Source organism: Haplochromis burtoni, unplaced genomic scaffold (assembly GCF_018398535.1).
Source record: "Haplochromis burtoni strain Fernald_Lab_line unplaced genomic scaffold, NCSU_Asbu1 Contig_144, whole genome shotgun sequence".
Classification (NCBI taxonomy): domain Eukaryota; kingdom Metazoa; phylum Chordata; class Actinopteri; order Cichliformes; family Cichlidae; genus Haplochromis; species Haplochromis burtoni.
In genome coordinates this window covers 1024637-1050300 of record NW_024582505.1, presented here as the reverse complement: position 1 = coordinate 1050300, position 25664 = coordinate 1024637, and the positions used below count along the sequence as shown (strand labels likewise).

At 39.2% G+C, this 25664-nt stretch overlaps 3 protein-coding genes across 5 annotated transcripts in view; 1 reads left to right on the top strand and 2 right to left on the bottom strand.

The window, feature by feature from the left end:
* The window catches only part of nxn (nucleoredoxin), an 84771-nt gene extending 78347 nt beyond the window's left edge, over positions 1 to 6424 (bottom strand). The window contains exon 1 of the mRNA XM_005932033.3: positions 4989 to 6424. Within this exon, the coding sequence (XP_005932095.1) occupies positions 4989 to 5297 (309 nt within the window). The 5' untranslated portion in view covers positions 5298 to 6424. The remainder of the gene's footprint in view (positions 1 to 4988) is intronic.
* A 132-nt stretch (positions 6425 to 6556) lies between these two features.
* Positions 6557 to 10736, bottom strand: txndc17 (thioredoxin domain containing 17). The gene is made up of 4 exons (XM_005932026.2): positions 10465 to 10736; positions 8796 to 8877; positions 7189 to 7264; positions 6557 to 7065 (listed from the first exon to the last, which is right to left on the bottom strand). The coding sequence occupies exons 1-4, from the start codon at positions 10607 to 10609 to the stop codon at positions 6997 to 6999; spliced, it is 372 nt and encodes a 123-aa protein (XP_005932088.1). The 5' UTR covers positions 10610 to 10736; the 3' UTR covers positions 6557 to 6996.
* Positions 10737 to 10918: 182 nt separating this feature from the next.
* kiaa0753 (KIAA0753 ortholog) overlaps positions 10919 to 25664 on the top strand; it is a 20550-nt gene continuing 5804 nt past the window's right edge. Inside the window, exons 1-16 of one of the 3 annotated variants that reach the window (XM_005932027.3) lie at positions 10919 to 11388; positions 13512 to 13805; positions 13910 to 14171; positions 14315 to 14424; positions 14520 to 14582; positions 15009 to 15230; positions 15756 to 15933; positions 16541 to 16722; positions 16940 to 17070; positions 17547 to 17702; positions 18893 to 18982; positions 20595 to 20682; positions 20864 to 20938; positions 21056 to 21226; positions 21443 to 21524; positions 21752 to 21872. In XM_005932027.3, the coding sequence (XP_005932089.1) occupies positions 11251 to 11388; positions 13512 to 13805; positions 13910 to 14171; positions 14315 to 14424; positions 14520 to 14582; positions 15009 to 15230; positions 15756 to 15933; positions 16541 to 16722; positions 16940 to 17070; positions 17547 to 17702; positions 18893 to 18982; positions 20595 to 20682; positions 20864 to 20938; positions 21056 to 21226; positions 21443 to 21524; positions 21752 to 21872 (2363 nt within the window). In that variant the 5' untranslated portion in view covers positions 10919 to 11250. The remainder of the gene's footprint in view (positions 11389 to 13511; positions 13806 to 13909; positions 14172 to 14314; positions 14425 to 14519; positions 14583 to 15008; positions 15231 to 15755; positions 15934 to 16540; positions 16723 to 16939; positions 17071 to 17546; positions 17703 to 18892; positions 18983 to 20594; positions 20683 to 20863; positions 20939 to 21055; positions 21227 to 21442; positions 21525 to 21751; positions 21873 to 25664) is intronic. The other 2 variants (XM_005932028.3, XM_014336717.2) reach the window with 2 other exon arrangements.

The window sequence follows — 25664 nt, the reverse complement described above, 5'->3', positions numbered from 1 at the left end:
ATTCATACACAAGGCACACGGGATTATAAGGGGCACTGTCGATTTTCAGAAAAATCAAAGGATTGATTTTAAGTGTGCCGTATTTTCCAAACAACGCGGTAATAACGACGTCCCGCTAGCATGCTCTACCAAAAATAGTGCTTTGTTGTGTATCTGACGGACGAAAGCTAAACCAGTTCCACACCACTGAAGTTGCAGCATTTTTACAAACCAATTCTGGTTCATCAGTTTCATTCAACGACCCACTTTCGCTCTTCTCATTCTGCATTGCCGCCATGTGCGTATGTAAACAAAGGCACTGCGCATGCGCGTTTTACCCATATTCTATCGCGATATTTCATTTTCCTATCGTTGCCCAAAATTACACCGGTATTACAGTGAACGGTATGATATAGCCCAGCCCTACCACGTACTAAAACCTCTAATGAAGAAATCTAAGACGTACGGATTAGGCAAGGCAATGTGCAGACACTTTTGTCAACCTTCTCACATTTGCTCCATCTGTGTTGTTTTTTAGTTTTTGTGCAAGTCATCTTTGAGTTTGACACATCTTGACACATTTAGTGATGGCCTTTTGCTTTCACTTATAGTACAAGTTTAGGTCAGTTTATAAGCCGTTTCATGTATCGTATGCCAAGCTGTTCAGGAAGACTGGGCCAAAATTTGTGATGAACACATCTCTAAATCTGACATTTAACTCTCACGGTCTCTCCGCGAATTTTCCACATCACAGAAGCCTCAAAAATGTCCCAGTATTAACCCAGACCAAAACAGAAGACCTCTACAACACAAAGCCACAGAAACCAAAGGCAAAGCTGATCAAGAACAGAGGATTACCACCTGCAGATAAAACAGTTCAAACCACTCTTTCAAGCCACTTCTTTGGTTACAGTGAAGGATGCATGATGGGCAGGGTGCAATTCAGTTTTCAGCAGACCACTGACATACTGATGAAAGGTATCCTTAGCCCCACTCTGAAGCTCCTTGCACCCTTCGCCCCTGGCTGCGAGCCGAGCGAGCGGGCGTCCTGCCTCAGGGGGCCAGCCACACAGCAGAACCGCCGACCAGGAGGAGTCGAACAAGAGGCCTTTCTCTCCCTGCGATGTGATCCTCCCCCCTCTCACTCCTGCAGGAACGACTCTGGCAGCATCTCAGCTTGTTCTCCCCCTTTAGTAAAGTTGGATTCTCAGATCACTTTGGCCATGGCTTCAATTCATTTACATGCAACTCTCTGTCTCTCTGCTGCTGCTGGTGCACAAGTCCATGTAAGGCAGTGCCAGCAAGTCAGACAGCTGGCCATCTCTGAACAACAGCAGACATCCATTCACTAAGAACTCGCTACTCGAGGGTCTCTCAAAACGAGCACAAGTGGAGAGTCCTCTGTGCTGTTTAGAAACTGTGTTGTGAACCCGTAGCCTGACCACCAGCTCAAACAAAGCTTATCAAACAAAGCATACACAGTTATGCAGTGTATAACTGACCTGAGCGTAACCTTTATAAAAAGCAGACACGCACATGAGGGGAGAGCAAAATTAAATTCATTCATTTGGTACCAAGATATAATGGCTAATTACACTTCTCAGTACATTCATATTACAAAACCACCAGAACAACATGACAGTTTCACCTTTTTCTCTCCAAGGACAGATTAAATAAAGATTGGCAGAAGACTTTCTTTACTTTCTGCATTTAATCAGGAATATTATCCTTTCTTGATTAAATAACAAACATTTCCTGCAACGGGAAAGTAAAAGAAAAGGGGACAGCCTCCAGAGACAGGGAAGGAGCCAAGTCAGTACAAGGCAGAGGAGTGGAAGCAGAGAGAGGAGGAGGAGGAGGAGGAGGAGGAGGAGGAAAAGTACAATTGGAGGTTCTGAGGTGGGTTAGACGGCTCTGAAAGACAGGGCTGAAGAAAAATTGCATCCTTCGCCAGGAGATGAGTTCCGCCTGCATCACGTCAAAAACAAACCGGAATGGAGGGCTGAGAGGGCCACTTAGTCTCCACAGACCCACAACATCAACAGAACCCACCACTGAGTCAACATCACTCACCCATTAGGTCTGCCTGTGCCTGTCTATGGTACAAATAGTACTGAGATGTTCTCGTTCAGATGTTCTGGCACATCACGAGCAGGCGATCTTCCTGTGTTACTCAGAGCCAAATGAGAGGTTTTTAAAATTGCCCCCGTTTCACCGCCAGCTAACTTCACACCTGCAAAATGTGATTCTCGCACTTGAATCAGACACAACTAATAATAACTAAAACAAAGAAAAATTGTTGCATTTGGGTCCTCAGCTGACCACCTTCTGTTTAATCAAAGCACATAAATCCCCACACAATAGGCTGCTAATTATGGCTGCAATTATTTTCATTATCATTTAATCTCCTCATTATTTGCTGTTTATTTTTCAATTAGTCCAAAAAACACTTTTTGGCAAACAAAGAAAAGAAAAGTAAGAAAAAGAGTGAATGAAATCCATTTAAAATTCCCTCGGAACAAGTTGAGGCTTATTTTATTCAACCAAATATATTCGGTGTGCCTCCGTGCATGACAAAGAACACCATGAAATCCTTGTGCTGGAATTTTTATTTTATTTTTTTTTTTTGGGGGGGAGGGGAGAGACATTCAGTCTATAATCAATAGAGCTGCAGATTAATTAACCATCTATCAGAGCTCAACTGATTACACCAAGAAAACCCAGAAGAGAAAGGGAAATGAGCCATTTCTGAACAAAAACATGCTGCCAGATCCTCTGAAGATAAACATCTGATTAAATGGAAAAGAGACTGCTGTGTAAGTGAAGGCAGGAAAACCACCCTGTAATGCTATAATATAACTTGGATGCCAGCATGCACGAATCACAAATTAACTAGTGCCTGATAACAGATAACAATGCTCTGCGCATTTCTAAAGTCATATTTATAAGACTCTGTTAGTACAGTGAATTATGACGAATGTGTGGAGATGAAACCCAAACCGAACGAAGACTGCAGGCCTCTGCAAAAATGAGATAGACAGCTGTATTGCAATATTCTCACAAGGTCTGGGCAGCAAACAGACCACCAATTAGAGCACGAACAATGCTTATGTTGATGCCACACATATTTTCCGCTTGGAGTTACAACACAATAACACTGCACTGTGGACGTGCTCCGCCCCAGACAACAAGACAACCCCCACCCCCCTGTCATCACTGCACCTTATTCACGTCTGGACTTCATTATGAAGTGTAACGGAAATCATCATTGGCAATTTGAAAGAATTTACGAGACAATGATTCAATCCAAGTCATGCCTCGTGGTCACAAAGAACGGTTAGGGTTATACATGGCTAAGCAAGGCACGTCTTTTCTAAAACCAATACGCACTGTTAGGACAAGAAGCAGATTTTAAACATTTTAGACCACCGTGGTTTTACGTACACACCGCCTGACGTGACTAATGCTGAACTAGATTACATCGTTTTTGCTGTATGATTTTCCTAAAAATATTTCCTCTTATAGGCATCAGGCCTCACCTTTAAAATAATAATATATTTTTTTAAAAACAACAAAAAGAGAAATGGTCACAGACCTCTTTATTTGGACAATTTGTTATCTAGTCTAGCATCTTTCTTTGTGAGCATCATCAGAATTCACTGACACGCCTGACTGATGCCATGCAAATGCAGCTGAGCATGGTGTCTTTGTTTATGCCTCATCTGCAATTACATTTAGATTCAGCAAGGATGAGACCTGTGCTGCGAACTGGACACTGGCATGGCCCTCTGGCATTCTGCAGTGCACACACGACATATGCAACATTGTCCTCACTTCCATTTTTCTAAGACTTGGATTTATTTTTCTGGAGCTGTAGATAGCAAACCTCTACCATGATATATAATCCATAAGACTTTTATTTTTGGAAAGGAAGAATATATTTGAATAAATCATTTTTTCCTGTCAGTTTTTGCAATTAACAAAAAAAAAAATGGATATCTATCCCAAATAATAAAACTCCTTCAAAAACAAACAAAAAAAACTAATTAATTTTTTTTGGCTTAAAGTCATTTACACAGAGAGAAATTAAGCAATTTAATCCACACATCCATCACAAAATACACACCTAAGCCTCTCAATGTACACAAACATTACAAATATAAAAGTAATTACTAAGTCAGGGAAATCAAAGTAGTCAGAAATCTTCAAAGCACTGCTTTGCTGACACTCTTAGGAAATTAAGGAAAACTAAAGATGAAATGATAGTAAAATGAAAAAACAGGCCTTCTCTGTGTACAGGCCCACACCTGGATAATATGATGGAACTATGGAACTATGCTTCTGCAATGACTCTCTGGTCAAAATATGAGCCAGTGCAAAGTGAAGAACCAAAAAGAAGAGAAGCCTGTTATCTTTCCTGTTCATAACTCAAAAATGTCTAGACTGGCACTTTTAAGATATATTGATAAAAATCAAGTCAAAGGGCAAGAGTCCATCCTTTTACTTTAAGTGTTTATTTTTGTTTGTTTGCTTTTTTTAAATTAAAATGGTTGAAATGTGGTTTTTAAAAGTCACATTTCAGTTAACATTTCTCACATATTTTTGTGGAAAAACTGACAATTCAATAATGTATATGTCAGTTAAAATAAACAGCTGATTTTATAGTTTAAACACACACACGTACGCATACGTTAGTGTGTGATAGCTGTGTGTTATCAATAACGAATCCCAGTTACAAGATTTCTACAGAGAATCTGAAGATGATCCCATTTGTCCCACTTGAATGAATCTGATTAAAATAAGTCGATGTAGGACAAACCCAATTCATGACCCAAATTAAAAACTACACCTGTGCTCCGACAGAAGAAGCAGACATAGCCTAAATGTGTAGGGTTTTTTTAAAAAATTATTTTTCCAGGGTCTTTCAACCCATGTACAACACAGAAACCCCCCTTCAGACACTAAGCCCTGCTTCGGCTGCTGCTCTTCATCACCGCTGCCCATCTTACCTTTTTGTGTCTGTCTTTGAAAGGTAACGCAGGCCATGGCATCTCCTGCAAAAAGTCTTGCCAGTGTTTCTGATCCGGATCAGACGAGATGAAGACGATTTCCAATTTGTCCTTATGTTCAGACGTCTTTTTGAACCTGCTGTAAAACTCGCACAGGCTGCCGTTGAACTGCTTGCACGGGGCGTTCAGGCTGCACCCGAAGAAGAGCCCGACCAGGGACAGCTTCGCGCCCAGAGACTGCACGTCCACCTCGGCTTTCTCGCTGTTGACGAGCCGCTCCCCGAGTAGACTCACCAGAAACTCCGACATCGCAGCGTACAGTCCTCGAACACACAACGTTACCCTCAGCTGAAACCGCTGTACATGTAACCGCTATGTTCAAGCGACACCCAGCACTTCCTCCACCTCCAATTTGAGGTTTTAGGTGAGCTCCCAGCCCCGGCGAGGCGTTGCGGTCTCTGTGTTCACCGCTGCTCGTCCTCCGGTGCGAGCGCTGTGCAGGAATGCGCTCCGCTTAAATCGCCCTGACTGCAACAGCGGTTGCGCTCTTTTAACACTTAAAAGCACACAATTTTGTCACAATATTTATCATTCTGTTTGTAAGGAATCCACTTTAATCAATTTATGGATTTCAAATGCAATAAAAGCTGCACTTGCAGCTGAATTGTTTTAATTTCCGAGTTTATGGGTTTCTTTTTTTAATTTTGTTAAATTTTCAGAATAATAACAGCGGTTTTCCGGGCTTGACCTCCAGAATCGCATTAGTCTTGTGTTTGCAAACATCATTAAATTTGAGTCGATTAATTTTCTTTAGACAACTGTAAATAAAATTCTACTCATTTCTATTTAGACTGGGGGTGAGACTAAACTCAACTCCTGTGGATGTGCTGCCACCTAGTCCTCACAAAAGAAAACAAGGGTCAGTCACATCACACAGAAAAGTTCCTATCTGATCCCCTCGCAGTCAGCTGATTCGTAATTACAACAGCTTTAAAATAAGTAATTCCAAAATTTTACCATTTACGTTTGCTACAGCGAGTGATCAGAAAACACGGAAAACAAAAAAAGTAGCAATGTTTTCTTCTGTTGCTGACATCAAGTTTGTGTTGAAATATTTAAACTAATAACTACTAACTGATCATCCTGAAACAAAAAAGAGCTTTTGGCTTTAGATCGTGACAAATGGAGTGGGTTTAAATTGAATTTGGTTCCAGTTTTTTAATAGATTAAACATGCTTTTCAGCCTGGAAAGCTCTGATGTTGCTAGCTAATGTAACTATTATGTTATGGGTGTTCCAGAGTGACAAAAAATAAAATAAAATAAATAAAGGAAAACTAAAAAGATCCAAATTTTAAAATCACCCTTGCACTTTGACGAGCTCTATCTCAGACTGTTTTTTGGAGTATGACATATGAACATTCATTATCTTGCAAAAGTTATTGTATGACAAAAATTTACTGATTCTGAGGGTGTGACACTCACTAATTTTCCATAGAATGACTCATGAAAAGTTCTGGCACAGCTTCAGCTATTTCGAAGTTGCATAGAAGATGAAAAACAACTGAAACACATCGTGTATGTGAACTTTACCATGTATATCCATCACCCACAACAGCACAACAAAAACATGGTCAGACATATGTGACAGATCACAAGAGGAACCCAAAGAATAAGTGTCACTCCATTTAAAGCCACAGCAACAACAAAGTTAAAGAAATCAATAGTCACAATAATAATAAAATAAAAATATTAAGACAGATTCACCACAAACTAGTGTCCACCAGTTCATCACAGAATCCGAGTACTAAGATGGTAGCAAGTAAAGCGTGCATCTCATAGGCATTACCTAAACAAGTCAGTATTGTTTTAGGGGCAAGCTTAAACAAATTCTGATTTCTATCAGAATCAAAGTGGGAGATATTTCACTTTTAAATTATATTGGGGAGGGGGGGGGGTGGTGCTGAAATGTTGAACTTTTGTTGAGTGATGAAAGCAGCGCAGTATTCCTCAGTCCTCGGTGAACATCATCTTCACCAGGTCTGCTTTGAAACATTCCTCCTCCACCAACTTCTGAGGCTGAAACAAAGATTACACAGAAACGACGCTTAACATTACAGAAATATCCAATATTAGCTGCCTTATTAAACAAATAACTAACTAAATAAATACATAAACAAATAAAGGTAAATGCATTCTTACTGTGCCATATCGCAGCAGTGTGGGAACTCCAGTCAACTTCAGTGTCTCCTTGAAATCGTTCTTTGGATCCTTCCAACTGGAGTGAGAAAGACATTATTAGGAAGCTTTTAAAAGTTAACAGTACAACATTTAATAACATAACAAGATTTTGGACTATGCATTGAAACACATTTTTACATTCATGTGAATAAATGGCTCTTGGGAGGCAAAAAAAAAAAATTATCACAGCAAAAACGGATATTGCATATTTGCACAGCTGTTTAAACAGAAACAGTAAACAGTCGTCAATAACAACTCTGTCTTTCTCAAATCAAATCAAATCACTTTTATTGCAGGCGCCTTGGCACAGCACATGCGAGTGAAATTCTTGTGTGCGAGCCCCACAAGCAACAGAGATGTGCAAACACAACAACACAAACGAGCAAAATACAAGAATGGCCAACCTGAAACTAATAAATATATGTACAATATATAATAGTGTATGCATTTCTGGATGTGTATACTAAATATTTTCCTACGTGTGTGTGTGTGTGTGTGTATACACATTTTTACAAATTAAATAGTAAAAAAAATAAAAAATAAATAAAAATAAATAAATAATAATAATAATAATAAAATATATAAAATATACAGAGTTGAATATGTGCAAAACAAGTGGCATTTATATACAGTGTGGAGTGCATAATGTTCTCACACTGCAGATAAACTTTGTGCTTCCTTACTGCTTCCAGAAGAATTAAAACGTTAAGTTAAACTTAATTAACTACTGAAGTGTTTCCATTCCTGGTTCTTCCAGACCGCATGTGAAAGTGTCTTTGAGCAAGATAATAAACCCCCAAAACAGCACTCAGTATATCATTAATGTGCATTAGTGTTTATAAAAGTGGTTTGAGTTGGTTAGAGCGGTCAATAAGACTACAAAAGTGATTTATGTATGCAATACACAATGATAACACTCCATTCACATTAGGGAATAAAACATAAGCAGAAGTAGTATGGTTAGTTAAAGCAAACAAACAAAGAAAATAGCAAAAGTAGCAAAGAGTTAAAGTCTCCTAGTATAAAACGCATGTAAAGGTTCAGAATGTGCCTCAGCCCACTCTGAAGGTACACAGTACTAGAAACCAGTCTTCTCTAGTTTAGAAATTGGGTGGGGAACGTTAAAAGCCAGTCTCTCCTGTAAACTGGGCTCGTGATAATGAGAGCTCATCGGAAGATGTTAAATATCACAGCACTTTATACCAAAGAAGAAATGTTTAACTGGCTCTGTGGTCAGCTGAAGAAAATGAAAATATAAATTCTGATCAGAACAATGATCGGTTTCAATTTCAATTAAATTACATCATGTTTCATGTATCTTTTAATTCTATATAACTTTACAACGGAGATTCAGTCAGTTACTATCAAGCTTTTTTGCCACAGTAAAATCCTTTTATTGACAGGCTACCTGCGATTCTCAACAAGTAAACATGAAATAAAGCTTAGTCTGTTAACTGCACCATGATGTGCTATAGTGGTGACAGCGCGTGACATTTGTGTGACTAAAGAGTTTGAAATAATAACAGCTTCTCACAACATGCTGGAAAAAGGAAGCATAAAATACTGACTAGGCTCTTTCTCCAACTTGGCAGTAGATGAAAACAGAGCCCTCCGGAAGGTGACTCAGCTGTCCTCTTACAACTGGCTCGGCTGGAAAGGTAGAAGTCACAGAATGAAGCACAAAATGCTCTTTATGCAATTTTGATAAAGAAATGCTAAGAAAGAACTCGACTTGTTATTTTTCAATAGTTCTAATCTCAACAGCAATAAGCAATGTCGTTACTTTCCTTTTCATTTTAGACAAATTTTCCATCCATAACAATCACATTTGTGAAAAAATTTAACTGTTATAAAACATTTAAATAACACTGTCACATTCAAAAAAGACAGAATATATCCAAACTCTTCATTTCACCTGGTTAATTAAAACTTTTGTGTAGAAATGATTTACTAAACCACATACATACATACATACATTCTGTAATTTCAATGCACATACACTGGTCACTTTATTAGGTAGATCTTGCTAGCACAGGGCTGGACCCTCTTTTTGCCTACAGAGCTTCACTATTTTTGTGGCATAGATTCAACAAGGTGCTGAAAACATCCCTCTGAGATTTTGGTCCATATTGACTGCATAACAAAGTTGCTCCAGACTTGCAGGTTGCACATCCATGATGCAAATTTCTCATTTAATCACATTTTATGGTGCTCTGTTGAATTGACATCTGGCGATTGGGGAAGGTGATTTGAGTACAGTGAACTCAGCGTCAAATGCAAGAAACCAGTTTGAGATGATTTAAACTTTGTAACATGGTGTATTGTCCTGCAGGAGGCAGCAACCAGAAGGTGGGTACACTGTGGTCATAAAGGGATGGATGTGCTTACTGATTAAATGATACTCAGCTGTTACTACGGAACCCAAAGTGTACCAAGAAAATATCCTCCACAGCATTACACCACCATCTGCCCGAACCTTTGATACACGACAGGATGGATCCTTGCTTTCATTTTTTATGTCAAATTCTGACCCTAAGATCTGAATGCCACAGAGGAAATTGAGACTCTGACCAGGACACATTTTTCAATCTTCTGTTGCCTGATTTTGGTGAGCCTGCGTGAATTATAGACTCCCTTTCCTGTTCATAGTCTGGTCATCTGCTGCTGTAGCCCATCCCCTTCCAGCTTTGATGTGTTGTGAATTTAGAAATACTCTTCTCCATTCTATAACTGTAGCAAGTGGTTCATTGAGTTACTGCTGTCTTCCTATCAGCTCGAAGCAGTTTGGCCATTCTAAATCATTTTCACCCAGAAAACTACCCCTAATCCTCTGTAAACCTTAAAGTTGGCTGTGCAGCAAAATCCCCAAAGTTCAGCAGTTTCTGAAACACTCAGACCAGCACGTCAGGCAACAGCAAAAACCGTGCAGTATTTCAGTATTTAAATCACCTTGTGTACAAAACAGAGGCAGGTGAGTGTAAAATCCTTAAGTAAACCTAATTTCTTATATGTAAACCTAAACTGCGTTAAATACATAACGACAGATTAATGTCTATGCTTTTACTATATAATATGCCATTAAAAGAGTGCACTATCACTAACACTGTAGCCAAAGCTAAGTCAAGCAGCATTTAAATATCAGTCTTTAAGACCAAAACAGTCACGACAAAACAGTCAGAATAGCAGCTGTGGCTGTAAGTTGCGTAATATATCCAAGTATAAGATTTCTGAGGTTACCTTTGACACAATCTGGACACCAGCTCTTTCCTTGCTTGTCTTTATCCCCTGAAAAGTAAGCAAAAATATCCTTCCCTTTTCTCTCAGACACAGCCCGACAGAATTCATCATACCCGTGTACATTTACTTCTTCGTAATGGGCCATTGTTCTAACCAAAGCTAATGTGACAAAGCACAAATTTAGACTGCTAAATTAAACCCGTGCTGCAAGTGTAATAATAATGCAGCTTCTCTGAACTTTGGTCCTGGTAGCAATACTCTTAAGTCGACGCCTACTTCCGGTCTGTGGAAAAAGTTCTTAAAGTAACCGCTAAAAGAAATCGCATTGTAATATATTCTTTCCTATTTATACACTTAATTATTCTCGAGTATTTAAATATGATATATCATATGTGATATATTTAGTGAGAATGCCTATTCTATCACACGTCATTATAAAGCGTTTGCGTTGATTTTTGGCTTATTTGACAAGCCGTAGTTAAAAAAAAACTACTTCCGTCTTTAGGGTTGTGTTGTTGTCATGGCGCCGTTTCAAACTGTTGAGAAGCTAAATTTAAAATTTAAGAGATTAACGAGGTCCTGTATTTTAATTATGCTTCAATTAGCCACTCGGTGCGTATAGCTGACTTATAATTCATATACAGAAAGTGGAAGAACTGATTATTAACGACGGCGAAGTGCCTGAATTTAGTTTCTGGATTGGATTAACTTTATGTTAGCAAAATTAGCTCCCATTAGCATAACATTTAGTATTGTTTACTACAGTGACAACTGTTTTTCGCTGTAATGACTGCACAATCCCTGCAAAGTGGTCCCGGGATTTTCTCAGGAAAGCAGAGCGAAGAGAGAGACTGGGTTGCTTTAGGATCAACCAGAAATGTTCACAGCCGCAGCGGTTTAACGGCTGGGATCTCCCACACCAAGGTAAACAGCACTGAAAGTCTGATAATATTCATCTATCTTTATTATATGCAGTTCATCTTTGCATATATACAATTTGAAATGGAAAAGCTAAGACCACATACTAGTGATACATACACAGACCTGGAGCTGGTTGATTGAGATCAGCTGGTCCTAGAGTGCAGCACAATGTCAACAATAAATCTGAATATTACAGTCCTGAAAGTCATAATATTTATCGCTACAAGGAGTAGAGGCAGTGAAGGTAGAGACATTTAAATACCCGGGATCAACCATTCAAAGTAATGAAAAAGAGGTGGAGACGCGAGTGAAGCGTTTGTGATAATACCCTTTCTCTCTTCATTTTTAAGATTTTTGTAAGACTTCAGTTTGAAGCATATCACTATGTTCATATCACAATGTTTGTAAATAGCTTGGTGTCAAAGTAAAGCGCCTCAGTCAACAACAGTCGCCTCAAGGCGCTTTATATTGTAGACCCTACAATAATACATACAGAGAAAAACCCCAACGATCATATGACCCCCTATAAGCAAATGCTTTGGTGAAAGTGGGAAGGAAAAATTCCATTTTAACAGGACGAAACCTCAGGCAGAACCAGGCTCAGGGAGGGGCGGCCATCTGCTGCAACCGGTTGGGGTGAGAGAAGGAAGACCGGACAAAAGACATGCTCTGTAAGAGAGACAGAAATTAAAAACAAGTGTGATTCAATGCAGGGAGGTCTGTTGACACATGGTGAGTGAGAAAGGTGACTGAAAGGAAATGCTTAATGCATCATGGGAATCCTCCAGCAGCCTGCACCTATTGCAAAGGGAGGATTCAGGGTCACGTTATCCAGCCCTACCTATATGCTTTAGCAAAAAAGAAAGTTTTAAGCCTAATCTTAAAAGTAGAGATAGTGTTTGTCTTCCGAATCCAAACTGTAAGCTGGTTCCATAGAAGAGGGGCCTGAAAACCGAAGGCTCTCCCTCCCATTTTTCTTTTAAATACTTTTAAATACTCTGGGAAAAACAACTAAGCCTGCAGTGCGAGAGCGAAGTGCTCTAATGGGGTGATATGGTACTATAAAATTCATTCATTCATTTCATTTGAGCATCAAGCTAAGGCTTCATTCATTAGGATTTACAGGAAGGTTTACAAGATGGTAGTGAGACCTGGAGATGGTCGCACTAGAATTAGAATAGAATAGAATAGAATAGAATAGCCTTTATTGGCATTGTACAGAGTACAACGAAATTGGAGTGCCACTCCCTTGGTGCAAGTTTCAATAATAAATATAAATGTAAAATATAAAAAGTACAAAAAAACAATTGTAAGTACTCAAACAATAGTATGTACAATATATACAGGATAGCAGCATTAATATAATGACATGAGATGGTCGCACTAGAATTAGGCGCATTTGCTGAATATTTGAATGCCATCTAATACACATATTATACATATAGGCTCAAATATATACATATACCCCCAAGCCTCTGGCATTATTCTGTCTAAATAATTGTTCACTCTTCTTGATAAAATTGGTAGAGTTAATTTAAATTGGTTAGTTTCCTGGCATGAGCCTACACAGTCCGCAAATATTCATCAGGGTTAAGGTCACAGCTTTCAATTCAATTCAGTTCAGTTCATTTTTATTTCAAACATTTCAAACATGTGCCTTCACAATCATTACAAAATATCATTCCATTATTTGTTTGTTTTGTTTGTTTGCTTTGGGAAGACCATTCGAAAAGCTTCACGTTAGCCTGTTTTATCATTTGTAAAATCAGGTTTGATGTGTGTTTGAGATCATGGTCCTGTTCAACATCCAGTTGTATCCAAGTTTCAACAATCTAGCTTTCGCACAAAGAGGATGTTATTATTATTCCATCTGCTCATCTGTTGAAAGAAATCATTAAAAGCCCCAAATTACTACGACATTTATATGATATGGTATACTTTATCGTATGAATCTCTTGGTAATTCTGGTTCCATGTTCCCTAATGATTGTATGTATCCTTCTGACCACAACTATATGCAATGACACCATTTCCTAAATACCTGTTATTGATAAATATATCTGATTGTGTCTAATCATAATGACTGATTATACCAGATAAAACTGATTTCTGTCTTGCACACCACAGCTGCTGTTCAATGACACCGTCCCTGCAAGTACTAGAAACCGTGCCACACATGTCGGCCTGCCTGCCCCCATTGTGATAGAGCGACTGCTGCCTGTATCAGAAGTTAAGGAAAATGTGGATAGCGCCAGAAGCTCTTTCAGCTTCACCACTCTCTCTGAGGAGAGGCTTCAGGCAGCTGTTAAGCAGGCCAAGCGAGATCTAAGACGAAGGCGCCTTGAATCGCTGACAAAATTATCGGCCAAACCTTCTCAGGAGGCCTCACTCTTTGAAACAAGTGATGTAGAACTCCGTCAGGTAATTTAATTACTTTTTGTCTATAATAACATTCTTGTTTATATAATATGAAATTAATTGTTTGTGCCTGTTTAGCAAATGAAGTTTATTTCCTCTCTTTATAGGAGTTTGCAGCAAGTCCAAGTAAGATGATGTCAAAAGCATCCAGTCCAAAAGAGAAGGTGACTGTAGCTGGAGCCAAACGACACACATCCCAGAAACATCCTATTTCATCCATGCCTCGAATGAGCCGCTCACCCCCAACCAGAGACCCTGGCCTTAGGCAGGTAGAAGGAGACAAAGAGGCACCTTTAAGCCACGAGATCCACAGGCTGCAAAATGAGCTGGAAGTGTATATTCAGAAAGTGGAAGAGCTGGCTAACACAGGTAGCCCACAAGACACCTATAACTTGAAATGCATGGAGTGTAATCATAATTTTGGAACCCATTGCAATGATCACACTTTTCCTATGATTTCACTACTAATGCATGATGCTGATAAATAATGCACAATGTTTTTTAAACAACAGGGGAGAAAATACAGGAGTCATTAGAACCTGAAGAGGAAAACAAGTTGGAGATACGCAGACAGAAACAGGCAGCTCGCTCAGCTCGTATTATTTATGTTCTGCAGCAACAGGTACTTAAATTTCTATTGAATGCCATTAAATGTTTGTCACTGGATTTCCCTTTGCTCTGCTCCTCTAGACAATGTTCTCTCACATTATTTAACAGGTAAAAGAGATACAAGAAGATATAGAAAAACTACGAAGCCAGAAAATGTGGGATGCTAAAAAGGTGAGAAGAAAGTCAGTGACATTTTGGACTTTGTGGCTCTCCCCTCTGCCTCAACCACTCGCGGCAGATGGCCACCCCTCCTGAGCTCGGTTCTGCCGAAGGTTTCTTATTGTTAAGAGGGAGTTTTTTCTTCCCACTGTCACCAAGTGCTTACTCATGGGGTCGGGTGGGGGGGCATCTGATTGTTTTATCTATTATCTTTATAATTTTTTAAAATTTGTTTTATTTATTTGTTATTGTAGGGTCTTTACCTTACATTATGAGGGTCCTGAGGAGACTGTTGTAATTTGGCACTATATAAATAAAATTGAATTAAATGAGTAAAATCAGTCGTGTCTGATTTCTTTTTTTTTTTTTTTGGAGTTTTCTTAAAAAAAAAGTTGACATTTCTGTTCTTAATTTATTTGCATTCTCTTTTACTTTCAGTCCGTGGCGATAAACAGGCTTGCAGCTGCACATCGTGGGGCACTGAGGGCTTTACAGGTTTTTATCCATCAACTCTCTGATCTGTCTCACAGCAAAGTGCCTCCTTATTCCAAAGAACTGGGGCAGCTGATTCGCCAGCTCTCTTTGTGCTCAGCTAAAGTTGAAGTGGACCAGGGCTCAGCTGTGCCTGAGACTGCCCTTGACATCCTGCAGAAACTAGAGGTAAGGATCACGATGTAACCGCTGTATTCACAGAGTGATGTGTGTTTTCCTAGTGTAGACTTGGCTCCTGGACAATGCAAAAACAATCAGCCGAAAGAAGCTCAATGTGGCAAACCAGTGCAGTATTGTATTGGTCCCGACTTTAAACCTACTTTCTTATTTTACTTAATAAAGGCAAATATTCATGTATGAATTCAAACTAACTGCAGTGCAGGTTTAGCAGAGCATTACAAGAACAGATTCTGTATCTGCTGCTGTTTCTAGGTCACAGATCGAAGTAGTAATACGATTTTAATATGCCTAAATGATATGATTTCTCCAGATGCATCATATATTTTTATTACATGTTATTTTCTTTGTTACATTGTTTATTTGTGATATTACTGTAAACATAGATGACTTGTGCTGCAGGATTAATCAATATTTAGTGGAATTTGTCTAAAAGTAAAACTTATTTTAGGAAAATATATATTTTTTGAATTGAGTGAATAATCTCAGGCTTTGCTGTCACTTCATTTTTAATAGACTTTGGATTCTGCTCTCAGTAAACAAGAGATGCTCATAAAGATGCAGGCTCAAGCATGCCTTCCGCAAAGGAAATCTCCTCATCACAGCAAGTCTCCTACGACTGCACCCAGGCGTCCCAAACTGCAAGGAATTGCTCGAGGTCCTTGCAAAGCAAAAAATCCCAGAGGCCTCCATGGTGAGCACTGTTTACTAGCTTTGTGTATTTATTAATGCAGACTTCATGGGTGTTGTTTAATGACTATCATTTCAACTTAAGACCTACTTGTTGATTAAGGCCTGCTGACGAACGACAAACCATTTGCTCTCCTATGTATATAAAAGCCCTCCAAGGGCTTCTGTGCGGTTGTCTTGGGGCCTCCCACTGTGCGTAAATTGCTGTACCCAGACTTAAAATTGATCAGGGAGCCAGGAAGTGATAGGAAAACAACATTTAAAGTGCAGAACTCTGGCATTTGGTCCCCTGCTGTTTAGTATATGAGCAGTTAAGTCCTGCTGGGTATTATTGGGCTGAGAGGCAGTGATGATATAAACACCTAGAGTGAGCCTCATCTGCAATCTAGATCTCCCTAGAAACCTGAACCTAAACCACACATCCATCTGGCTGTCAAGAGTGCAAGCAAATTCTGTAATCGGTGGTGTTGTCTGCTCCCATCAGGGTTCAACTTAATTGAATTGTACTGAAAGGGATAAAGAATCTTGTTTGGTCTTGACTTTTATTTAGTTTGAACTTAAATAGATGAAGATCAAAACAAATAAATTGTTTAACTTTTTATTTTTGTCAGCAGATAAGAGAATGGCCTCCCAGAAACCCAAAACTACTCAACAGCCCCTCAATAGAAGAGAGGTGCTGCGGTCTGGCCTGGAAAGCCTCGTCCAGCAGAGGGAGATGCAGAGACGATCCCAGACAAATACTAACAGCAGAAAAAAGCTGCCCTCTCAGAGAAAAACGGCTGAAACAATAAAGGTGCTGGGCTTGTACTGAACTCAGTATTTCACAAGACACAGAGAACGCTTAATAACATGTTATTAGCAACATGATTTGTTGTTTGATATCATACCCTGTGAAAACATATATATATATATATAAATAAATAAAATTTTTTTAACCAATGATCAGACGTAACCAATGTGAGGTTAATGTAAGCTAATAATTAAATATTTATTTTCTATTTTTATTATAGCATAATCAGATGCAAGATACAGGCTTCCAGCAGCCTACAGTCTCCTCTCGGCTCAGAGTGAACCAGCTCCCTCAAAAAGAGCACTCTGTGCCCTGGATACCTACATCCCCTCACTCTCCTCCTCCACAACGGTGAGTCTGTTATCTCTCTGTGCAGTCCTCGGCTCACTCGATGATTAATGTCATTATGTAAGTACTGCTTTAACGTCTGAAACGCTGATCTCCAGGTAACAGTTTACATTTAGTATGAAATAAAAAGACCATTTTACACAATTATCTCTTTATGAATTTCAATCAAATTGTGGATGCAAGTAGGCATAATCAGATTATCTGATGGACTAAGAGGTTGTATACATTATAGGATTGTAGATTGTATTCAATGTTACTGGTAAAGTGCAGCACATACCATATGCACCAAATTTTTCATTTTTCATTGATGACAGTTGCTTATAAGGAAAATCCGAAGAAAAAAAAAAGTAATTTGGTAAATATAGTATAAGAGATGTAAGTGTCAAAATAAAAATTGCTCTTTCGCTTTCCATTGAGTTGTGTAATATAGCATCTTTCTGTTTACATTTTTTAACCCATTCATCATTCTCTGCTATCAGCAGATCCCCACAAAGGGGAAGACCAGAGCCTCGTTGTCTCTTTTCTCCAGTGAAATCCTCACCAGACCCTCCAAAGCAGAGGCCTGGAGGTAGTTTGGCAACTGAGCCAGGCCTAAGCTCACAAAGGAAGAAAGAAGCTCAGAATGAAGCATTAAGGTGAACCTTACCTCCCAAAGTTTTTTTTTTAACCTTATTTTAAATACACGGGTTGGCAGTAATCGGGAACAATAGGGAAATAAAATGTGAAAGTTAATCTCTCTTCCATCAGCTCTCCTCTGTCCTAAGCTCGCTCCCTGCAGATGATCACACTCTTCTTGTGCCCATTGCAGAAGCTATGTGTAAGCTGGCTGGTTTAGTTTAGAAAAAGGCCTAATTACTCTTGCTTTCATGATAACAGTCTGAGATGTTACATATAAAATCAAAGCTTTGAACCATAAATTACACATCCTTCATGGCTGTTCTTACAGTGATGGTGGAAAAAAGGCAAACACTTGGCTCCCCTATGAGCAGGACCTGTGACCATAATATTAGATATAAATGTGTTTTGATAAGTCTGTTTTCCTGTTACTGTGGTGCGTTGCAGGCCAGAGGCAGCTGTTGCTAGTGAGGGACCGTCAACTTTTCCTGTAATATTTTCCAACACTGGCTCAGGCTTTCTTCTCTCTAGGGATGCAGATGCACTAGTGATCTGCATGTGCATCTGCACTTTTTGACTCTCTGAAAGGACCTCTGATTGGCCAGAATCTAATATAATTGGCTAGGTTTTCTTAAAACCTGATAATGGAGCCTAACTAATATGCAGAAGTTTAGTTAGGAATTTTTGCCTGATGGTGAAAAATCTGCCTGTCCCAGCTTTTATCGCTTCTACTTATTATAAATATCTTTTTTCAGATTACCTTGTAATCTGTGTCATTTCTGCTTCTCACATTAGATTATCTGTCATAGCAAAATGCCACATGGGTGGAATCTAGGAAAAAGGAACATTAATGAGAACATTCAGAGAGCCATTTCTAACCTTTATGTCAGACCCCACTTGCTGAGAGCCAGAGGCAATACTCTGATTCTAATTCAAAGTTAATTCTTTCTAATAAATTAATCTAGGTGCCAGCTAGATTGAGGCCATTTCTCTTTTTGAGTGATTAATAGTTTGCCTGTTTTATAAGCACCTCATTGATTGAGTGTTCCACATATGTCTCCATTTAATCAAATCTTAATTACTGCAGTTGTGCTTTCTTATTAATCAGTGGCTATCAGCGTGATTAAAGATGAGGATTATAAATTATTTATGTGCAAAGCTTCTTTGAGCTTACATTTTGCTTCATTTGATGATTGCCTGGGTGATGCAGGAAAGCTTGGCTAGATAAGATGACTGCGCAGAGACTGCAAGAGCTGAACCAGCTGAGTAAAGAAGAGGCTGAACGCATTCAGAGATTAAGGTACAGTACTAATAAAATTATTGTTTTAGCAGATTTGGATCCAAGGTAATGAAGGCTTAAGGTCATGGTGAATATTAATATAGCCAAAAAACTTTTTTATTTCATGTGCCCCCTAATTGCAACCTCTGCAGACACTATGGGATAATAACAAACTCCCTCTGACCGAAATAAAAGGGATTAATTAATGACATAAAAAAGTAAGTACAGTGTGTGTATATATAGCGATATATGCACTTGCCCTTTAACCTTTGTAAATACTTGGCATTTATGCTGTTTAAGAAGAAAAACATTTCCCACTCGGTTCATTGTGCTCACAATCAAAGGAGCATTTACTCTGGGAATTACAACATGGGCAACATTATCTACTGACAACAGAACAAAACAATGAGTGGAAAATAATGCAGACTGTGATTGCAGCGCATCCATTCAGCACCAAGGAGAGCATATGTTCCTATAGACCGCTGTGTATTTGTTAATTAGTCACTGGAGAGCCCAACTTTAAAAGGCTGGCAACAAAACGCAATGTGCACAGAGCAAAGTCAACACTTAATTACACTACTGTGAATGTGTGGGTTAACGCTACTGTGTTCTCTGTCACAAAGACGTGTAGGCCTGCTCTTTATTTACTCACCTTGTCAAGAGGGGAATACCACTGCAGGAAACATGTAATGTTAATTAAGAACACATGCAGCCTCTATAGTTTTATGGGTTACGTAGCATTAACAAATTTGCACATAGTGTGTTACATGGAAAATTGAATGAAAATTCACCATTATTACAGATCTGTTTTGCCTGTGTGTTATACCCATGGCAGGTTCTTTTTGTTTGTTTGTTTGTTTGTTTGTTTGTTTTTGTTTTAAAGCTAAAGAAAGCTGCAGAAAAGTGTTAAAGTGTTTAAATTAGATGTATAACGAGTCACTATATCTGATTTTTTTTCCTCCTGCCACTGTGACAAGTAAAAGCACTAAACTGCTTCACTTGTTTACAGGTGATAAGTTGGACACAATAGACATCAATACAATCAACAGGCTGCATTTTGAATAAAATGCTTATGTCAGACTTAGTGAGTCTTTTATGCTTCCAGCTGCTCTCAGCTGGTGAAACTCTTAACTGGCATGTCAGCCTTTATGGCTTTTTTTAAAATTGGTTTCAACAGTGAACGTAACCATTCAATTTAATGCCAGCAAAGAGTTTGACAGTTTTGACCTTATATGCCTATTATAATTACAGATTAATGTGAATAATTTAAAAAAACACTGAGCCTGATGACTATTTCTATTGTGTGTGAATACATTTGGCCGTCAATGATAATGATTGATAGTGATGATTAATTAATTCTCTCATGCATTTCCAGTAATGAGAATGTTTTATTCGACTCAAACGGATAGTTATTTTAAAATCTTGGCAGAAAGATTTTTTGTTTCTTAATCAGAGAAATTCAATCTTTTTAATTAATTCTGAACCCAAGGTGGGCTAAAATTCCAAATATATTTTTAACTATACTTTATGTAAATACTTTTTTTTTTTTTTTAATTTTGTGTCTTGAAGTTAAAGTAGCTCAGCTTCAGAACTTCTGTGACAGCTTGCAGTGTGGGTGTGTTTTGGTTCACAGGTCTGAAGTTGTCTCGCCAACTCAGTGGGCTGAGAGAGCTGAGCAGAAGGCCAGAGAGAGAATTCAGCCCCTTCTGGATGAAGCCCAGGTAGGAGGACTTATCTGCTGTCCAGCTAGTGCCAGAATTTCTTCCTTTTATAAACCTCCTAAAGACAAGGGTGACAGTTGTTGCATGTGAATGATTAAATAAATCTAAGTTTGTGTGTATGCGTGTGTTTGGCTTCAGATTTGCCTCGTAAAATAAACTGAGATTTTTATTGTGCCTTCAGCAAATTGGTGAGTCCAGGAACAACAGAATGAACTCTCCACTGAGGAGTCGAGTGCCTGAACAGGCCGCAGAGAGGGTGAGCTTCACTACAGGAGATTTGACATTTAAGTTTATCATGGCAATGATTTAAAAACTGTGCAGCTAAACTCAGAACACTTGTATTTTTTTTTTTTGTAATTATTGCCATTTACAGGCAGAAGAAAGTGCTGAGCAGCTGAGTGAAGAGCTGCTGGACGATTTGTTAGAGGACACCGCCCGGGTGGCGTGGACAGTTAGGACAGACAGACAGCTACAGGGCATGGCCCAGGACAGGCTGCAGGCCCCAACCCTGGAGAGTATGCTGCTTCGTATGGAGGAGATACAGGTGAGAGGGACCCACCAGTGAAAGGTCACTATGGAATTTGAAAGGTCACTGGTTACTGGTTTAGTGTTTATAATGAGCTGTTATGACAGCTGTGGTCTGCGTCTGCATACTGATGCATTTTCCAGACTTGATTACACCGTTCAATTTGTTTGACAAGGCTCTTTGTCAGTAGGATGCTGTGTTTATAGAATCTGCTTCTCTGTGTGTCTCTGACAGCGGGATCAGGAGGAAGTGAGGAGACGGTTTGCTTCTATCACCTATTCAGACCCTCTTTACTTGAAACAACCAGGACCAGCAGGTAAAAAAAAAAAAAAAAGAAACCAAAAAAAGACGATTTCTGCACTTAAACAAAAATGTTATCTGCAAGTGCAAAGCCTAGAAAGTTATTTCCCAGACGTTTCCTGTAGGTGGAGACAGTGCTGACTGAATAGGCCAGATGTATGCTGTTGTCCTTTTGTCTTTCTATCTGTCTGCTCCTTGCTCCACCCATCCCTCTTGACATTGCTTTCTCTCTCTTCTTCTCAGGATCCCAGTCCCATGCCCCCAGCTCCAGGCCAGCCTCTCCTCAGCCAATTAGGCTCACAAATCCAGTGCTGAAGCAGACCTCTGCAGCGGATATTGTCCTTGAGAAACCTGTCGAGACTGGGTGGGTTTCTCTGTCTTTTCCCCTTTACTGCACAAGTCATTTCTATGTCTCATCTTTAGCTGACGGCTTCCATTCATTGCTGTTTAATTCGTCTTGAAAACTCAGTAGGGAAATTTTGGAGTGTTCTCAGAATATTAACTGGAGCCCAGTATTAAGGTTTGACCTATTTAACTCCCTTTCCAATCATTTGAGCTGAAATTATAGGTCTTAGCCTCAATTATTGGTCATCATAGCTCAGCTCAATGCTCCTGATTGCACAAAATTATGATATACTCCCTTTTTTTAACAAATGCAAATATGTAAATGGTGGATTTTAATTACTTGGAAAGTATCAGGTGACTTTTAATGAAATCTTATGAGACAAATTACATATCAAATTACCTTTAATGACTTGCTTTAGTTGCTGATGCTGTAATGAAGAGAAACAAACGGCATCTTCCACAGGAAGTAATTCAGTGCTGGTTTAATTGCACCTCTAGACTCAATGACAAGGAAGTGGTTAATGTTCTTTTTATCCCAGCTATACACATTTAGTCTTTTTCCACATGACGTGTGTGCCCTGTAATCACTGTTCCACTGGGAGTCCTTACTCATCCTGCAAAACTCACTTGGTGGCTACTGTACCCAGGGCAGACTCTATTCCTGACTCTGGCAGCAGACTCCACAGGGAGACCCTCCACTGCCCAGGGCTTTAGCTGCAGCTGCTATACTGCTTAAATTAACGAGGAACTTGGAAGGAAAGAGAAAAGAGACTGGAAGGGACTAGAAGTTGTTGACACAGACAAGCCAGCAGGATACTTTTAACAAATTCAAGCTGCAAACATTAGCAAATTAAAGTCTGTCAGTCTTCATCTGCCTCGGGTTCACTTCACTTGATGGAAACTTTGCCTTAAGAGCCACTTTGCTTAACTGTTCTTAATGCATCTATCAAGCAATAACTCTGTTCTCTGGCAAACATAACACAGGTGCTTTTTTAAGAGGTGTCTTTTTTTTTAATTAGCTGTTCATTTTAGAGGCATCAAGCCTTCCAGCTTCTTAACGGGGACAGTCATTTGATAACTGCTAGCTCATTTGTTCTGAAACACCTTGAATCACTGTAGCTCAGAACAGACCCGTCTGCAGCACTTTCATCCTCAGTCTGAATTACAGCTCCTCTAAAAAGTGCTGGCAGCCCACTGGACCTTTTATGTGTTTTGTTTTGGTTGACACATTAAATCACAGTGGATGTGATTGGTTTTTGTTTTTGATTTTTTTTTTTTGACATGGATCAATAGAAAAACACTTTGATTTGAAAGCAAGTACTAATCTTAGTAAACAAGTTGACTAGAATGCTTATGAATAAAAGAACACACAAGGTGATTGTGTGTATTGAGCCCCTTGAGTTATTATCACAAGATAAATAGTAATTCGGTTGTGCTGTGTATTCAGAAAAAGGGACGATTGTACCATAACAAAACAGTTGGTGATAACTGAATTAAATTTAAATTCACATAGATATCAGTGAATAATTAATCGGCTCAGTATTTCAGCTTTTTGCAAGGCATGTTTTATCTGTATTTACTTGTTTTTTTTGTTTGAAAGCATTTGAAATTTCTTGGTCATGCTTAGAGAAAAATGCAGCTGGTTTCTGTTGGTACACAGATCGATTTAGTCTCTTAGTGAAATCAGTGAGGTTGACAGAGAAATTCAGCAGCACAGAGGGTGGGTAGCTTCGCTGTCTGCTGAGTCACACATGCCATCACAGAATCCTTTTTTTTTTTTTTTTTTTAACCATAAGATGCTCGTCAACTTATCTAGTCCAATAAAGGCAGTAAGACGAGACTGATGGTGGTCGTGCCATTAGCTCTTGTATGTAGTATTTTTAGGCTCTGAGGTTGCTTGTAATGTAGTAATTGTACTCATTTGCATATGAAAAAAGGATTCTATATATTGTCCCCATTCTCTATTCTCTAAATGAAGCATGACCCAGCCTGTTCAGCACTTACTCCATGACTACTGCAATATCTAACTTGCGAAAGAATAAACCTCCCTGCAAGACACTGACAGATTGTTTGTTTGGTTTCTTTCTAAAGTGCAAGAAGGAACTTGTTGTCCACCTACAGCGTCTCTTTTTTCACAGTGCTTTGTCCCCCTTAGAAGTAATAAAGTTGGAAGTAGGGAGTCGTTTGGAGTGAGATGGGGAGAGAAATTGTGTTTATTAGGCACATTGTTTTATAGAGCTGTCTTTGGGGGACACAGAGTTGCTTCGTAAAATGAACTGAGCTGTAAGGGAGATGCTTTGGCTACCTGTGCTGAAGGATAAAGAGGCCCAGGTGTCACATAGTGCAACACATACCAGCGCAGATGAAGGGATGAAAAGCTAATGCGGAAGCAAACCACCAAGGATGCTCTGTAGGTTAAAAAGGCTCGCCTTATGTTGTTGCAGTCTATACGCTAAATTTAACTGTTGTTGCTTTATAACTTTAAGTTATGTCAGATTGTGTGCGCAGCAGCCCTTTGTATAATAATCACAACTACAACTGCCAAATAGTTCACCTCTCTCACCAAAATGATCAGGTCTTGAGAAATAATGGTAATTCTAAAACTGATACCAGAGAGCAGCAGGTCATCCCACTGGTTGCTCTCTAAGGAGCATCATTTTCCAGACATTTAGGAAAGTTATTTTGATAAGCAGCTTTTCACAACTGCAGCTCTTTCCTGTTGCTTCCGCAGCCCTGGGATCAAAACCTGTGGTTAAAAATGTGGTTTGTTTTTCGTGCTGATGTGGGATTGTGTTAATCCTCTGTCAGTGTTGACTGTCCTGGTGTTCAGTGTAGCAGAATGGTGAGGTTTAATTTGGGAACGGGAAAATGAGCAAAGAGCTCATCATGTGTGTTGTCTCAGCCCTGAGTTGTTGTTTACAGCCCACATTTTTCAGTCCTGAGAGACACATCAGGTGACATGCTCATCATTTTGTGCCTCACACACATATTTATACACACCATGGGGGAAAAAAAAACATGCCACGGAAATAAAGCTGCATAATTTTCTCAGTGTGACTATCAATGGAGGCTTCTTAGGTGCTACTGTTTGAGAGCTAAGAGGGACATTGTCACATGGTATCGGTTATCGGTTTCCTGATTTTTGTATTAAGTAAGCTGGTTTTCTGTAAGCACTGAGCCAAGGAAGGTGAGAATTGATCGGGAGTTTTCAAAAGAATACTAACTGAAAGAATAAAATAGTTTTATATTTAGTGAGTGCTGCTACTCTGTTCTTTTCTTTTAATCTATGCTGACTATAGTCGGGGTTACTTTTTAGTAATGACAGGAGAGCCCAGAGGGTTTTAACACTTCCACTGACTCTCACCAGGCGTAACGCTGCCTTTGTCACGCTAAATACTCTTTCCAAAACAGCACGTGCTTCTTACCTTGGGTGTCTTTGTTCAGGTGCCTGTGCGAGCGCTGTCAAACAACCACGGAGACAATCTTTTAACACATCAGCAGAGCAGATAAGATTTATGTATCCATGGTGAGGAGCCCAAACCTCAGTCTCCCCCATCCCCCCTACAGCTCCATCAGCTAGTCAAGCAAATCAATAAAAAGATAAGAAGCTCACTCAGAAAAATTAAAAACCGTGCATTTATTTTATTTATTTATTTCACACTGCTCTCTCCCACCTTTTTCCTCTGTGGCTACAGTTGTCCCCTCCTGTATGTCGTCACTTTGTAACCTGGTGGATTTTTAGTTGTGATGTCTTCTAAGTTCTGCACCCACATTTAAATCAGTCCAGTGCAATATTATAAAAGAGGATTTT